Here is a 15,130-nt window from a genome sequence, read left to right as displayed (position 1 = left end):
ATTATTATCCCGATTTCCCAAATGAGAACACCAAAGTACTAAAAGTTAAACGACTTATCCAGGCAAAAAGTAGCAGAGCTCAATCTAAATCCTGATGTGTCTGACTCTAAAAACATTCTCTTTATATAATGAAGACCTTGAAGCACTGGCTGTTTGAAGATTTTTTACAGCTATTAAAGACAGTTCAGCATCCTTGCTTCCAAAATAGCAACTCCAAGTTCATACACACCAAAATGTAGCCTGTTATGGCATACTGATTAGACAAATCCAGAAATTTAAAAACAGAAACAACTGTTAATCATTAATCAGTATCACTTGAACATACATATATATTTCAAGCTATACCACTCTTATTGATAAAAGCAATCAAATTAGGATATGGAGTATTATACATACTAAAAAATGTGTAAAAAAAAAGGGCAATTATTTCATTTTCTTGATGTCCCTATCGGAAATACTGACTCAAACATAGTTTCCTCTGATTAATTTCAAAATAAATGGATAAAGAAGAGAAACATCTTTCTTTGTCCTGGCAATACAGCTAATCATTAATATGTAAGTATGATATCACTGCATCTTAAAAATAGTATATTACAACCTACCAGTCCAGGTACCCACAATTTATATTCTTTCTTTCCAGAAGATAGCTTCCTAAATATTTTTTAGAAAAATCCTTGTATCAACAAGAAATATGATCTTGTGCCATGTGTACCTGACACACTATCTTGCAGGAATTCTGAGAAATCTCATGCTAATGACCAATCCGTACCTGGTAATCCCCCTGGAACAAGAATAAGGAAGCTCACTCATCTGTGTGGTGTGTTTCCTGGTCTCCAGCTTTGATCACTGCCATGCCATCTGTAACATATGCCAAAAAAGCATAAGCAGAAGTAGAGACTTTCTTGCCTCGGAACATTATCCTTTAAGTCACACAGGAGTGTGTCCTCTACTGGAATTAGCTCTTCTACCATAGTTCTTCAGGACAGGGAATTCCAGAGGCGAACTTCTAAAATCAAAACCACCATGCCAAAAACACCTAACCTCACCTCCACTCCAATCACTGATTCTCAAATATAAATCCAACAACATTTTCTTGCCCGAAACCCTGTCAGTTCATCTTTAAGAGGTGCTAACTAGCCGAATCAATATCCCCTACACCGAGACAACTAGAAACTGAGAATTTGGAAATATCCATGAACTAGAATTTATGCCACAGGTACATTTCCTCACAGAATAGCATATAGACAAACTAAGATAAACTAATTTCTTTACAGGTCTACCTACTGGCCTGGGAGAAGGTAATTTTCCACATAGCTCTGGCTAAGTCCTTAAGCAAACATTGTATATCATTGGTTATAACTTTTTGCTCTCCTAGTCTATGTTCCTACTGATTCATTAAGAAGCTTCTTGAAGCTACATTCAGAGCTTAACACTATATTCCTATCTTAGCTCCAAACAGCATTGTCCAAACAAATATGATTTTATTATCAATAATAAAGACACAATTTATCTTCAAAATACTTCAACTAAATTGATTTTCAGCTGGAAAACCTAACAATATAAACAAATATCTGTTTTTGGTTCAATGGCTAAAATGTGTTTAGTTCTTATGGGTTCACTGTTCTCTTGTGAAAACTGTTGAAATACGAAAGGTATCATGCAGGTAACATATTTCACAATTATGATGTTATGATACACAATACTAGGGGGAAAATCATTTGGAGAATAATTTCAGAAGTCCAGCGATTAAATAAAGCTTAGAACCAATGATATGCACATAAAGGATTAGGTTTGGCCCATTATACTTCCTAAACAAACTTTTATTTTATTTATATTTTCTACTCTTCCTTTTCTGCAGATATAAAATTGTTGTAAGTTGATACAAAATGATACAACTTGTTAATAAGTCTAACAATTGCTATGTGTTAATTTTTTTAAATGTCCTAATGTATTTTATTGTATTGATTCAAAATACAATGATTAAATCTCTAAGAAGAACAAAGGTCCAGCATTGTGAACCCATGGAAGACTCAAAATAAAAATTTTTTTTTTCTAAATTAACCTATACCTTCAATATAATCACTACCAATTTTCAACAGAGATTTTCCTGAAAACTGACAAGCCGGTTCTAGAATGTATATGCAAGACCAAAGGTCAAGAATTGTCCCAAGAGGATTTTGAATAACAACAGTATGGTAGATTACCTACCATATGTCAGGACTTAAAGTCATCATAATTACAACAGTGTGACGCTGATGTAGGGATAGACAAATAGACAAGCTAGAACAAACATCTCATAAAAGACCCACACATGTACAAAAAAATCAATATATGACAGATGGGGCACTGTAGATCAGTGGGCGCAACGATACACTCTTCAATAAATGGTGCACAGGCAACTGATTATCCATACTGATGGGGGAGAAAACTAAAATTTCCAGTCAGAGCACGATAGACTAAAAATAACTTAATTCTGTGTCTATAAGGACATTATATAAAGAGTACGATTTCACAATTTTTAGAAGGAAATATAGGCTAATATTTGAAGACTTCAGGGCAAGGAGAATTTCCTAAATAATATAGAACATTTATAAAACTTAATAGAAACAAAACAAGCCAACTATGTTAAAATTTCAACTATAAAAAAAAAAAGACACTAAAAAAACAAGCCACATACTGGGAAAAGATATTTACAGCCTACATACTTGACAAACGATTATAACCAGAATACATAAAGATTCTCTAAAATTCAATTTAAAAGACATAAACAATCCAAATAAAGAATAAGCAAAAGAAAAAGCAAATCACAGATGAGGAAAACCCAAGTGCTAACAAGATTAGTAACATATTATCATACTCAACATGACTGAAGGTAAGGTGAACGAAGAAAACAATGGCCTATCATTTCACATTATATTTGAAAAAGAAAATGTTGAGAAAGAGGAACAAGGATATAAAGGTATAAGAACACTAATTTACTACGGATGAATGTAAAAATAGCGTAACACTTTGGAGAGCAACTTGGAAAAATCAACTACTGTTGAAGAAACCACACAACGTTCTCCTATATTATTTAATAAGATAGTCACTATAACCCAGGAATTGAACTTCTTCTAAATTTTTTTGCACTTTTATTATAGAAGAAACTTCTGTACATGTGCAAAAGGAGACTAATTCAAAAAATTAATTACAGCATTGTTGGAAATAGTAAAAAAAACTCATATATAACCGAAATAACCAGAGAATGTTTAAATTAAACTGTAGTAGAGACATACAGTAATAGAATTCTGTCCTGAAGTGAAAATAAATAACTAGAACGACATGTGTGTACACGTAGCTATTTTAGATAAACCATTTTAGATAAAACTCATAAACTCTGGAACTAAAAAAAGTGGCAAAAATACATGTACAGTAAACTATCATTTATATAAAATTTCATAAACAAGCAAAATGAATCCTTATAAAATTTATGAATACATACATAAAACTATAAAGAAAAGCAAGTGAAGGGTAATCTCAAATTAAGTCTAGTGGTTTATTTTGGGCGAGTAAGAGAGATTTGGGAGAGGAGAGGTAACTACAGGAGGCTTTAATTGGTTTATAGGTACTTATCTCTCCTAAAAATATGAAACAAATAAGCAAAATGTTAAGACTTAAAACAATATGGTGAGTACATGGTTGTTTGCCATATTATTCTCTACAGCTTTTTTGTACACTCAAACACTTGTAATGAAAATTACAGGTCAGTGCCCAATTAACTGTTAAACTGCATACATCAAACCGTGAATGCTGAGACGCTCCCTCTGCCCCACTTCCGTCGGGGAAGGCAGAACAGAAGATGTGTGATGTGGAGTTGCACAACCCAATAGATGAGAAATCTTATAAGGCAAATGTTTTTGTTTTTGTTTTTGTTTTTGTTTTGCGGTACGCGGGCCTCTCACTGCTGTGGCCTCTCCCGTTGTGGAGCACAGGCTTCGGACGCGCAGGCTCAGCGGCCATGGCTCACGGGCCCAGCCGCTCCGCGGCATGTGGGATCTTCCCGGACCAGGGCACGAACCCGTGTCCCCTGCATCGGCAGGCGGACTCTCAACCACTGCGCCACCAGGGAAGCCCCCAAAGCAAATATTTTAAGGCAGTTTTCCTGATTGTGGAGGAGGCCCAGACTAAGGAAAATCACATCCACTTTCAACGAATTAGCAAACATCAAACCCTGACTTCCTGTGTTTACCGTGTAACGGAGAAATGCAACCACTGAGCTGCTTCAGTAAAATTTTCCAAGATTGAGAGCAAAGCTCACTCACCATTTAAGTGCAAATGAATCAGAAAGCGACGTGTCAGGCAGCAAACATTTCCATGTAGGACTTGCTATTTTGAGTTTAGATTTTAATTTCTAATTTAAAACTCATCTGTTTTGTGCCCTTCACCCTCTCTCCACCAGACAGCCAACACAAAGACTGGGAGATTCTGGACTGGTGAAGAACCCAGTAGACAACTGTAGATTCTGGGTTGTACTGGCAAAAACAGGATCTAGATATTGACAGTCAAGATAGCATTGTAAGTCTAACAGAAATACTACCAAGAGTTGTAGTAAAGATTTATGTTTTAAGAGAAAATAGAGTAAATCTGGAAATCATAAATAACAAATTATATGTGTGAGTTATGTAACAACTGGATTCTAATAATCAGAGGATCTATAGTCATAGAGAGGCCTGGCTTAGCACTTGGCAAAACTTTGGGAGAATTAATAAATAATACAATTAATAAAAGTAAAATCTTAAGTCACATGCACACAGCTTTTAATGATTTCCCACTTTACCCAATGAAACAAACTGCAAAACTATTATTTCCAAAAAAGATGATGACTTTAATGGCAGTCTCTGAGTTTATAAAATCACAGATGTAATTTTAGGTTCATTTCAGTTTCCTTTCTTGAATGAGTTTGTATTATATCTATTATTAATTTAGGTGCATGAACTTAAAAATGGTCACGTAAGCTGCCAAATGCAAAGAGCATCACTTCATCACAGAGTGCTTCACTGAAACTGTACATAAAAATCATCCTGATTTGTAGCATTTGCTGATTTTCATGGTGTAAGGACAAAGAAGGGTATGAAATTTTATCTTTAAATTATTCGAGTATCTTTGTCAACTATATCAGGCAAAGTTACTGTTGCAAATTTTATCTTAAAATAAAAAGAGCATATTCATTTCTTTCTGAAGTATGCTATCAGAAAGCAATCATATCACTCCCATCCTTACAAACAGGCCTCAATTCCTGTATCTTAACTAGACTGCAATACCAACAGAGTAGCATTAGGCATGATAGGATTATAGTCATAGAAAATTCACAGAGACCCAGTGTTTGCTCATAATGGTTATTTCTTGATTCATATAGTCTTTTCCTTCATTTAGCTATGTGGCTAAACCTCCAATTTTCCCTGTTGTATGAATACCATTAGAATATTTTCAATAATATGCTTTCAGTTATATATGTGGTGATGTCCTGGTAAACTGGCATTCTGAAAATCAACAGGCAAATAAATGGACAAAAAAGGCCTGATTCATAGCATTTGCCTATTTTCATGTTGTAAATACTGTCACCATGGCCAATTCCAGCTAACAATGTGATGGTACTGAGTGTGAAGTTGGGAAGAGATATTCAAAACATCTCTTAGTGAGTTGGGCAAGCTGCTTCCAGCAGAACACTGGGATGAATAAATACTGCCTCACATTTGTGTTTATTCGAATTGTCTATCAAAATATCTAGGGATTTTTTTCAGTAGGTTCCAATATATTTAATTTAAGACAATGACAGGGAATAATCTTAACATAATTGAGTTTCAAACAATAACAGGCAACATTTTATTAAACGATGAAACGACAGAAAAATGCTTTCTAAATAACATTTAATTTAGGATAAAAATAAAAGGATAGACTGAGGCTGCTTTATGATAAATATATTCGTGGTAAGCAATCTAACTGAAACTTGTAAACTATATCTATGTTAGGTTTTGGAAAATGCAAATGACCACATCGTCTAATTAATGACTGAAAATTATCATTGTGTATCTTGAGAATCAAGCTGTAACCTTTTACTGAAAGAAACATCATTTTATGGCCCATAAGACACATCTGTAAAGTTCATTACTTTAAAATACTTTATGATGTAATGAGGTGAATAGAACAGTACCTAGCACAGGAGTTGGCAATTTTTTTTCTTGAAAGGGTCAGAGAGAATATATATATTTTAGGCTTTGTAGACCATACAGTCTCTGTTGTGAATGCAGTTCTGCTATTGTAGTGGGAAAACACCCGTGTTCAATATGTAAATTAATAATCCTGGCTGTGTTCTAATGAAACAATGTTTACAGAAACAGGCAGCAGATGGATTTGGCTTGTGGGTCATCCATAGTTTGCTGACCTGACTTTACCATGTACTGAATCATGTGATGTTTTTATGGCTCTGATTTCAATATAATTTTTCCTGGTGTTTATGAAACACTAATCCTTTTAATCAATGTGTTTTTTAAAAATATAATGTTGCCCCAGTCAGTAAAAAATCTTGACTAATTACTGTTTCTTAAACAAGATATTCCCATAGCACTCCAACTGCCAAAAAGGACAATGCAACTGAAAATAAAATGAATATAGCTGTGGACATACCTTCCTTTATATTACTCTACCAAAATATCATAATTAACCAAAAGGAGAGTTTTACCTAGACAGTAAAAGAAGCAAAAACTTTCATATCAAATTAAGATATATTTAATATGAGCACATTCATTTTAATTTACTCTGAAATCCTTATTCTTACCTTCTACAAGTTTCCCTGTCTGTTCTGCACTTCCCCCAGGAAGAATGTTGGCGATATAAGCTCCAATTTCTCCGCTATGTCCAGGGATTTCTTTACCACCCACAATTCTAATTCCTAATCCATTACCTGTATTGAAAAATTAGCAAATTATTAGCAATAAGTTAAGAAACAACAGTTATCACAAGTTATAAGGTGCACAAAAAATGGGTTCTGGTATCTAGAAGTTAACTACAATATGAATATTGGAACTGGATACCAATATCAAAAGAACAATATTCTGATTTCAATAATTGTTGATAGGAAAGAGAACTTTCTGAGATCTTGGTCGGATCTATAATGATTAATCTGATATTAACAAATAATTTTTATTTTAGCCATATTCAGTAATATAATAAGGCTCTGTCCATTTTGATCAGATATTTTGTAAAAATTTCATATGAGGATGTTCCCAGTATAAGAAATTCCACAGCATATAATTCATTTATGAAATCAAGGAGCATTTAACTTACAAAAAGATACTAACGGCTATCATAAATTGAGAAGACACAATCTAAACATATAAATGACTGCAACTGATAAAGTGAAAACACGATCATAACTTATGAATTATTATTCACATTTCAGCATTAACTCATAAACTAATACTGTTTGTGCATTAATATGGCACTTAGAACAGGGACAATAAAAGCATTCTTGATTGATGAGCAACTGAGTAAACTGTTCCTTATTCCACAGAACAGATTTTTCTGTAATTAGCCACATGAAAGAAAGATGGAGAATGATTATTGTGAGAAATCTAACTGAGACAGAAATAAACTGTTGATATTTTATCTTTTTAAAAAAATAATCTAAAAATTAGCTAGTGTTTACAGCACCAGATATATTTTTGTTACAAATGTCAAGATTTTAAAATGAAAGCACTAAAAGAAAGCAGAATTCTCCTTTACTGAAGACACAATTATCTCTTTAAAATAAACTTCATTCCATTCAGTGATTGAAGTGCCATTTTCAACTCTTTCAAAATCTCCAAAATTAAAAGCCAGCTCTCTTCCAAATCCTGTTCCCTTCCTACTTAACTCTTCAGAAACCATCCCTGGAGTCAGCATCAACGCAGTCCAAACATTCAACAAGTAGTAGCGGAATTATGGAACCCTTCTTCATTGATCTAGTAGGGATATATTTTGGAAAAATACTGTTTCTTATTTCTAGGTGATGTGATACTTCCAAATGAATTTCATCTTTCCTTTTCTTCCCCCCCTTCCCTTCCATCTTTCCATCCTTGTTTTTCCCCTCTTTTCTCCCTCTCTTTCCCTAGTACCCCCACCTCCATCCTTACCCCCCAGACCTACTTTTACAATAGAGCAAGTGTTCTGAAAAATGATTTAGCCTCAAAACAAAAACAAAAACGAAACAAATTAACTGTTCTTCTACAAGGGGTTGTCAAGGGTCAGAGTTAAGTAAGATACTAGCTCTCTCTGGCCCCACTTGTGGACCTTTTCTGTCACAAGTTTCTTGGTTCACTGTTACTGTTCTTTGTAGAGATTAATTGATGATACAAGCTGAACATAACTGGATGAATGAAGACTATCATCTACTATATGATTTTTAGTCTCAACTAAGCCTGGATAGAGACAGTTGATTTCTTAGACATTAGCCTTTAAAGATTCACCAGGACTGATTCTACAGTAAGACATCAGATAGATACTAATAAAGGGTAGAAGATGAAGAAAAGTTATTAGCCACTCTTCATTCAATTAGGTTAGCCTAGTTTTTTTCTTTTTTTAGTGTACTAAGACATTTTAGAAATTACAAAATGAGGACTTAAAAATAGCTGGTCATATTTAAAGGGTTATTCCATGGAATTTATCCAAAAAAATAAAACTAGATTCTTAATCTAAGGTTTGGTTTCACTTTCCATGGTTGAATCACTCACAAATTGTAGTTCATCACTTATTAAAGATTTCATAAAACCCACACAGATCCTGAATTTCTAAGTAGTCAGTATAACCATATCAATTTTAAGACATGGTCAGTCTGAGATCCCAAAAAATGATTCATGAGATTTCCTTAGTGTAAAGCCATAGTTTCAAGACCTTGCCTTATATCAAAATCTATCATAATTTATGCTAGACTACAGTGGAGTATATAGAGTGCTTGTGGCATGGGTCTTACTTCTTTCTTTTTTTAATTTTTAAATTTTACTTATTTTATTTATTTGGTTTTGCCAGGTCTTAGTTGCGGCAGGCGGGCTCCTTAGTTGTGACTTGCCAGCTCCTTAGTTGTGGCACATGGGCTCCTTAGTTGCAGCAGGTGGGCTTCTTAGTTGCAGCTCAAGAGCTCCTTAGTTGTGGCTTGCCAGCTCCTTTGTTGCAGCTAGTGGGCTCCTTAGTTGCAGCTCACCAGCTCCTTAGTTGTGGCATGCGAACTCTTAGTTGCGGTATTCACGTGGGATCTAGTTCTCTGAGCAGGGCTCGAACCCTGGCCCCCTGCATTGGGAGCGCAGAGTCTTAACCACTGCGCCACCAGGGAAGTCCCACTTATTTCTTTTTAAGCTTAAAAATTAGAATATAAATGTAGCTCATAAAAATAATTTCAGCACTATATAATATATGGTGCAGCCATATGCTTAGACTCTACAAAGAGAATTGTTATACCTTGTAAAAGTATAGCTAAAAAGTAGAACTTCAAAATCTATTAACATGTGACTATTTTTAAAAATTTGATTATAGTTTCATTCTGTAGATGACATTGTCTTGAGGATTAAGTAGCTGGGTCCTTCATGTCATTTGATTTTTAGTGACCGAGTACATTCTAAAACCCTGTAGTATAGGATGTGTGATAGGAAATTACAATCATACCTATCTTCATAAAGTAGCATGACACAATAATTTAATTTTGTAAGATACAGTTTCATGCTAGTGAATTCAAAACTTTCTAAATATACTTTATAAGCTTCAGTGTCTTTGGTAAAATGGGAGTAATATACAGCCATGAAAATACTATGAGAAATGATATTTGATATACAGTTGACCATTGAACAACATGGGGATTAGGGGTGCTGACCCTCTGTGCAGACGAAAATCCTCATATAACTTATAGCAGTCTTCCGTAGACAAGGTTCGTCTGTATACTCGGTTCCATAACCCTGGATTCAACCAACCATGGATTGGGTAGTACTGCAGTATTTACTATTGAAAAAATCTGCATATAAGTGGACCTATGCAGTTCAAACTCTTGTTGTTTTCAAGGGTCAACTGTATATAGAAACTACTCAGGCATATAGTAAATTTTCAACAATTACTTTTCCTCTTGTTGATGTTGCTATGGTGGCTCCCACTGTTTTTCACGTATAAAGTACCATAGAAATATTAAAAATCTGTGAAAGAAAAAGCAAGGTAGAAAATAACAACCCAGGAAAGGTAACATTTTTTGTTTATTTTACAATAGTTGCTTGTATCCTACTTTGGATGTCACAAGTACAAATTTAATTTACACAATTTCTAAGAATTTAAATCTGGATGTTTTGATTTAACGCTTATATAGTTGTACTTTTTTTTTTTTTTTTTTGAGGTACGTGGGCCTCACACTGTTGTGGCCTCTCCCATTGTGGAGCACAGGCTCCAGACGCACAGGCTCAGCGGCCATGGCTCACAGGCCTAGCCTCCGCGGCACGTGGGATCCTCCTGGACCGGGGCACGAACCCGCGTCCCCTGCATTGGCAGGCGGACTCTCAACCACTGCACCACCATGGAAACTTTGATATTTTATGTATTGAATGCAGATAAAACAAATAAAGACACTTCTATAAAGATAAAACACCTCAGCTCAAATCTAAAAAGCAGAATGCCAATAAAAGAGTTGATAAACTCAAGAAGCAACATTAATTTTTAACTGAAATGCTTAAATCTAAATGGTCCTTGATAACTGGCATTTATATTATCATTGTTTTCAACTTTTACAAATTTTTATCAACATAAACTTATTTTCTTCTCTGCTTCTAGTCCATCTAGAAACATTGCTAAAATGCTTCCTCAGTTAGATGCCATGAAAATGCACTGGTCTTGCTCTTGAGTTCACAGTATGGCAGAGTAGAGAGGCCAACAGTTACTATAATGAACATAGAAGCTTTAGGAAAAGAGATCACAAAAAGTTAGAGTAACTTCACACCATATAAGCATAAATGTGGTTAAGGAAGTCTCGTAGGGAAATCTGAATTTCTGAAATCCATTAAAATATATAGGAAATATTTATAAAAAAGAGAAGTTCTATCATAAAAGTAACAAAATCACTAAGAAAATGTATTACTGTATCTTGATAACCTTAGGATGAACCTTAGGATTTAAATGCATTGACCTTTTTTTTTTCTTAGAATCCATATATATGTGTTAGCATACGGTATTTGTTTTTCTCTTTCTGACTTACCTACTAGGGGCAAGACGGGAATAAAGACATAGACCTACTAGAGAATGGACTTGAGGAGATGGGGAGGGGGAAGGATAAGCTGTGACAAAGTGAGAGAGTGCTTTTACGTTTACCAAACGTAAAATAGATGCTAATGGGAAGCAGCCACATAGCACAGGGAGATCAGCTCGGTGGTTTGTGACCACCTAGAGGGGTGGGATAGGGAGGGTGGGAGGGAGGGAGACGCAAGAGGGAAGAGATATGGGAACATATATATATGTATAACTGATTCACTTTGTTATAAAGCAGAAACTAACACACCATTGTAAAGCAATTATACTCCAATAAAGATGTTTAAAATAAATAAATAAATAAATAAATGCATTGGTGTTTTCAAGTGTATGTATTTTATAATTATGGGATCAGTATACTATTATGTAGTCAGTTCTAAAGTTCTGGTCCAGGATGGCAGCATAGGAGGCTCCTGAACTCACCTTGTCTCATGGATACATTGAAATATACAGCTATACATGGAGCAATTCCCACTGGAAACAATCCAGAAACTAGCTGAGCAACTCCTACACGTGGGGTGAATGAGAAAATACCCACATCAAAACAGGTCCTGGCATACCCTCAACTACTGGGAGTTGTTGAGAACAAAGAAGGCAGCTTGTACAATCACATAGGTTTGATAGACAATCAAGAGTTTGGGCTAGGTGGAATGATAATGTTTATCTCCTACATGAGACCACTCCATCAAGATTGGGAGAGGTGGCTGTTTTATCCAGTGTGCAGAAACCATCTGAGAGTCAAGGAAAATGAAGAAACAGAGGAATATGTTCCAAATAAAAGAACAAGATAAAAGTCTAGAAACAGATCTTAATGAAATAGAGATAGGTTATTTACTTATAAAAAGTTTAAAATAATGGTCATAAAGATGCTCACCAAGGTAGGAGAACAATGCCTGAACAAAGCGTAAATTTCAACAAACAGAAAATATAAGGACATACCAAACAGAAATTACAGAGCTGAAGAATACAGTAACTGAACTGCAAAGTTCGTAGGCCAGTTCAACAGCAGACTAGAGAACTGAAAGAAAGGATCAGTGAATCTGACAGGGCAGTGGAATCCATCCAAGTAGAGGAGTAAAAAGAAAAAAGCATGAAAAAGAATGAAGGTAGATTAAGGGACTTAAAGGATACCATCAAAATGAAAAGGCAACCTTTGGAAGAGGAGAAAATATTTGCAAATATATTTCTGATAAGGTGTTGATATGAAAATGTATATTACTATATAGACAATTCATACAATTCAATAACAAAAAAAATAAACAGTCTGATTGAAAAAATGGGCAGAGGAAAGGTATAGACATTTTTCCAAAGAAGACATACAAATGGCCAACAGGTACACGTAAAGGTGTTCAAAATCACTATCAGGGAAATACAAATCAAAGCCACAGTGAGATGTGACTACACACCTGTTAGAATGGCTTTTACCAAGAAAAAACAACAAGCATTGGCGAGGATGTGGAGAAAAGTGAACCCTTGTGCATTGTTAGTGGGAATGTAAATTGGTACAGCCACTATGAAAAACAGTTTTGTGCATTGTTAGTGGGAATGTAAATTGGTACAGCCACTATGAAAAACAGTAAGGTAGTTTCTCAAAAAATTAAAAAAAGAACTACCAAATGATCCATGTATCCCACTTCTAGGTATATATCTGAAGGAAATGAAAACAGGATATTGAAGAGATATCTGTACTCCCACGTTCACTACAGCAATACTCACAGTAGCCAAGAAATGGAAACAATATAAGTATCCATTGATGGATGATTGGAAAAAGATGTGGTACATATATACAATAGAATACCGTTCAGCCATGCAAAAGAAGGAAATCCTGCCCTTTGGGACAACATGCATGGACCTTGAGGGCATTATGCTCAGGGATATAAGCCAGACAGAGAAGGACAAATACTGCATGGTATCACTTATATGTGGGGAAAAAAAGTCAAACTCATAGAGAGTGGTTGCCAGAGGTTGGAGATGGGGGAAATAGGGAGAAATTGGTAAAAGGGTATACAGTTTTAGCTATAAGTTGGAAAAGGTCTGACTGGTGACTATAGTTGCTAACACTGTATTTTATTTCTTATTTATTTATTTATTGGCCACACCGCGCAGCACGTGGGATCTTAGTTTTCTGACCAGGGATTGAACCCACGCCCCCTGCAGTGAAAGCATGGAATCTTAAATCTGCCAAGAAAGTAGAACTTAGTCTCATACACAATGTATTCATAAATCAAATCACCACGATGTACACTTTAAATATCTTATAATTTTATAAGTCCATTATACCTTGACAAAGCTGAAATAAAAAAATTAAAAAATAAGCTGTGCATAAAATAAACATGAGCATACTAAGGAAAAATCTTCACATTTGCATTTAAATTTGCAGTTTAAATCTACTTTAATTTTACATGTTTATTAACATGTTACATTAAAAGCTCTGATATTTTAAAGTCTTACAAAAATGTCATTTCTATTATTAAAATAACATGAAAATATTATGATGTTATAATTAGAGCATTAAGTGTGGACAAAACTAAAATACTTGTTTCATTTCAATACTATCATGTTCTACATCTAAGCATCAAGGAAAAGCAAAATTTTTATCAGTGAACATACTATCTTATGAATAGTAGTCTTTAAATCAATAGAGTTTATTATTCATAATAAAGTTATTACAGAAAGAAGATACACTGCATAGTTTAGTCATGTCATTAGTTGGGCTGAAGAAGAAGATTGTCTCTATACATATTAATGCTAATGAAGTACTAAGAATAATGAAAAAGTCTCCAAAGGATAGTTCAATTAAATCTATTTTTATAGTTCTTGTTAATTATATTCCTGCATAAGGCTGTGAAAATTTAGTTTTACACTCTTGCACCGACTAATGTTATCAATTATCCAAGTAAATATTTAGGAAAATAAACCAAATTATATTAGAAGTCCATAATCATTTCCTTTGCATGTCTTATCAAATGGTACATTAATTCATTAATACTTGAATACGAAGACCTAAAGAATATTTCACTATTTGTTTTTTAACTTTACTTACTTTCGCTCACTATAAGAAAAACATTTCTACAAATATAACAAAGTATATCAATTGCCTTATTAGCAATCCCTACTTGACTGTTTCCAGAAACATCAAAATGGCAACACCACATTCATGCCAAATACAATCCAACTCTAAGTCTGGGCATGCAAATTACAAACTCATCTATTCCCATTAACTTTTTCTAATCCAGCCAACTGCTGTATAACATCCTTTTTCCTAGTCTTAAATATGTAAACATACATGAAGAATTTGAAGTGAACATTGTATTTCACATTTCCACGAACAAAAGTTCACCACTTGTCTTTTCTATTGTAGTTTGAATAATATTAAGGCAAAAATGTTGCATGGGATTCATAGCATGTATAAGATGATATTCGCACTTACATCATACTGGATGAGATGGGTCCAAATTGGCCTGCCGTAAGACTGAAATGGCCATTGCCATGGGAAATAAGGAAGATAAGTCATGGATATACATCAAAAGACACTGGTATTTTGGATTTGTTGAGCAACATCTTTCAAATGGCAGATGATGTATGTACTGATAAAGTATTTTTACTAAAAGGGCATAGGATTTCCTCTTCCTGAAATGCTTCAGAAATAATTCTCATGAAGAGTAGTTCTCAGGACTTCCACATCATAAATGCACATTTCATTCACACAATAAGATAAGGATTTTTTTCTTTATTTTAGCTTATATAAGTCAATTGCAAAGCTACAAGCATAAAGACAAAATCTGAGGGGTTTGCACGCTACTCCTATAAAAGGCAATTAAAATAAATTTATTCCCTGGAAGCA

At 34.4% G+C, this 15,130-nt stretch overlaps 1 protein-coding gene across 1 annotated transcript in view; it reads right to left on the bottom strand.

The window, feature by feature from the left end:
* The window catches only part of PCLO (piccolo presynaptic cytomatrix protein), a gene marked incomplete at both ends in the record, with an annotated part of 365,582 nt that overhangs the window by 99,885 nt on the left and 250,567 nt on the right, over positions 1 to 15,130 (bottom strand). The window contains one exon of the mRNA XM_082662011.1: positions 6,815 to 6,940. Coding sequence (XP_082518137.1) covers positions 6,815 to 6,940 — 126 coding nt within the window. The remainder of the gene's footprint in view (positions 1 to 6,814; positions 6,941 to 15,130) is intronic.

This window comes from Grampus griseus (assembly GCF_964374135.1).
Source record: "Grampus griseus genome assembly, chromosome: 9".
Classification (NCBI taxonomy): Eukaryota; Metazoa; Chordata; class Mammalia; order Artiodactyla; family Delphinidae; genus Grampus; species Grampus griseus.
This window is presented reverse-complemented; position numbering and strand designations above follow the sequence as displayed.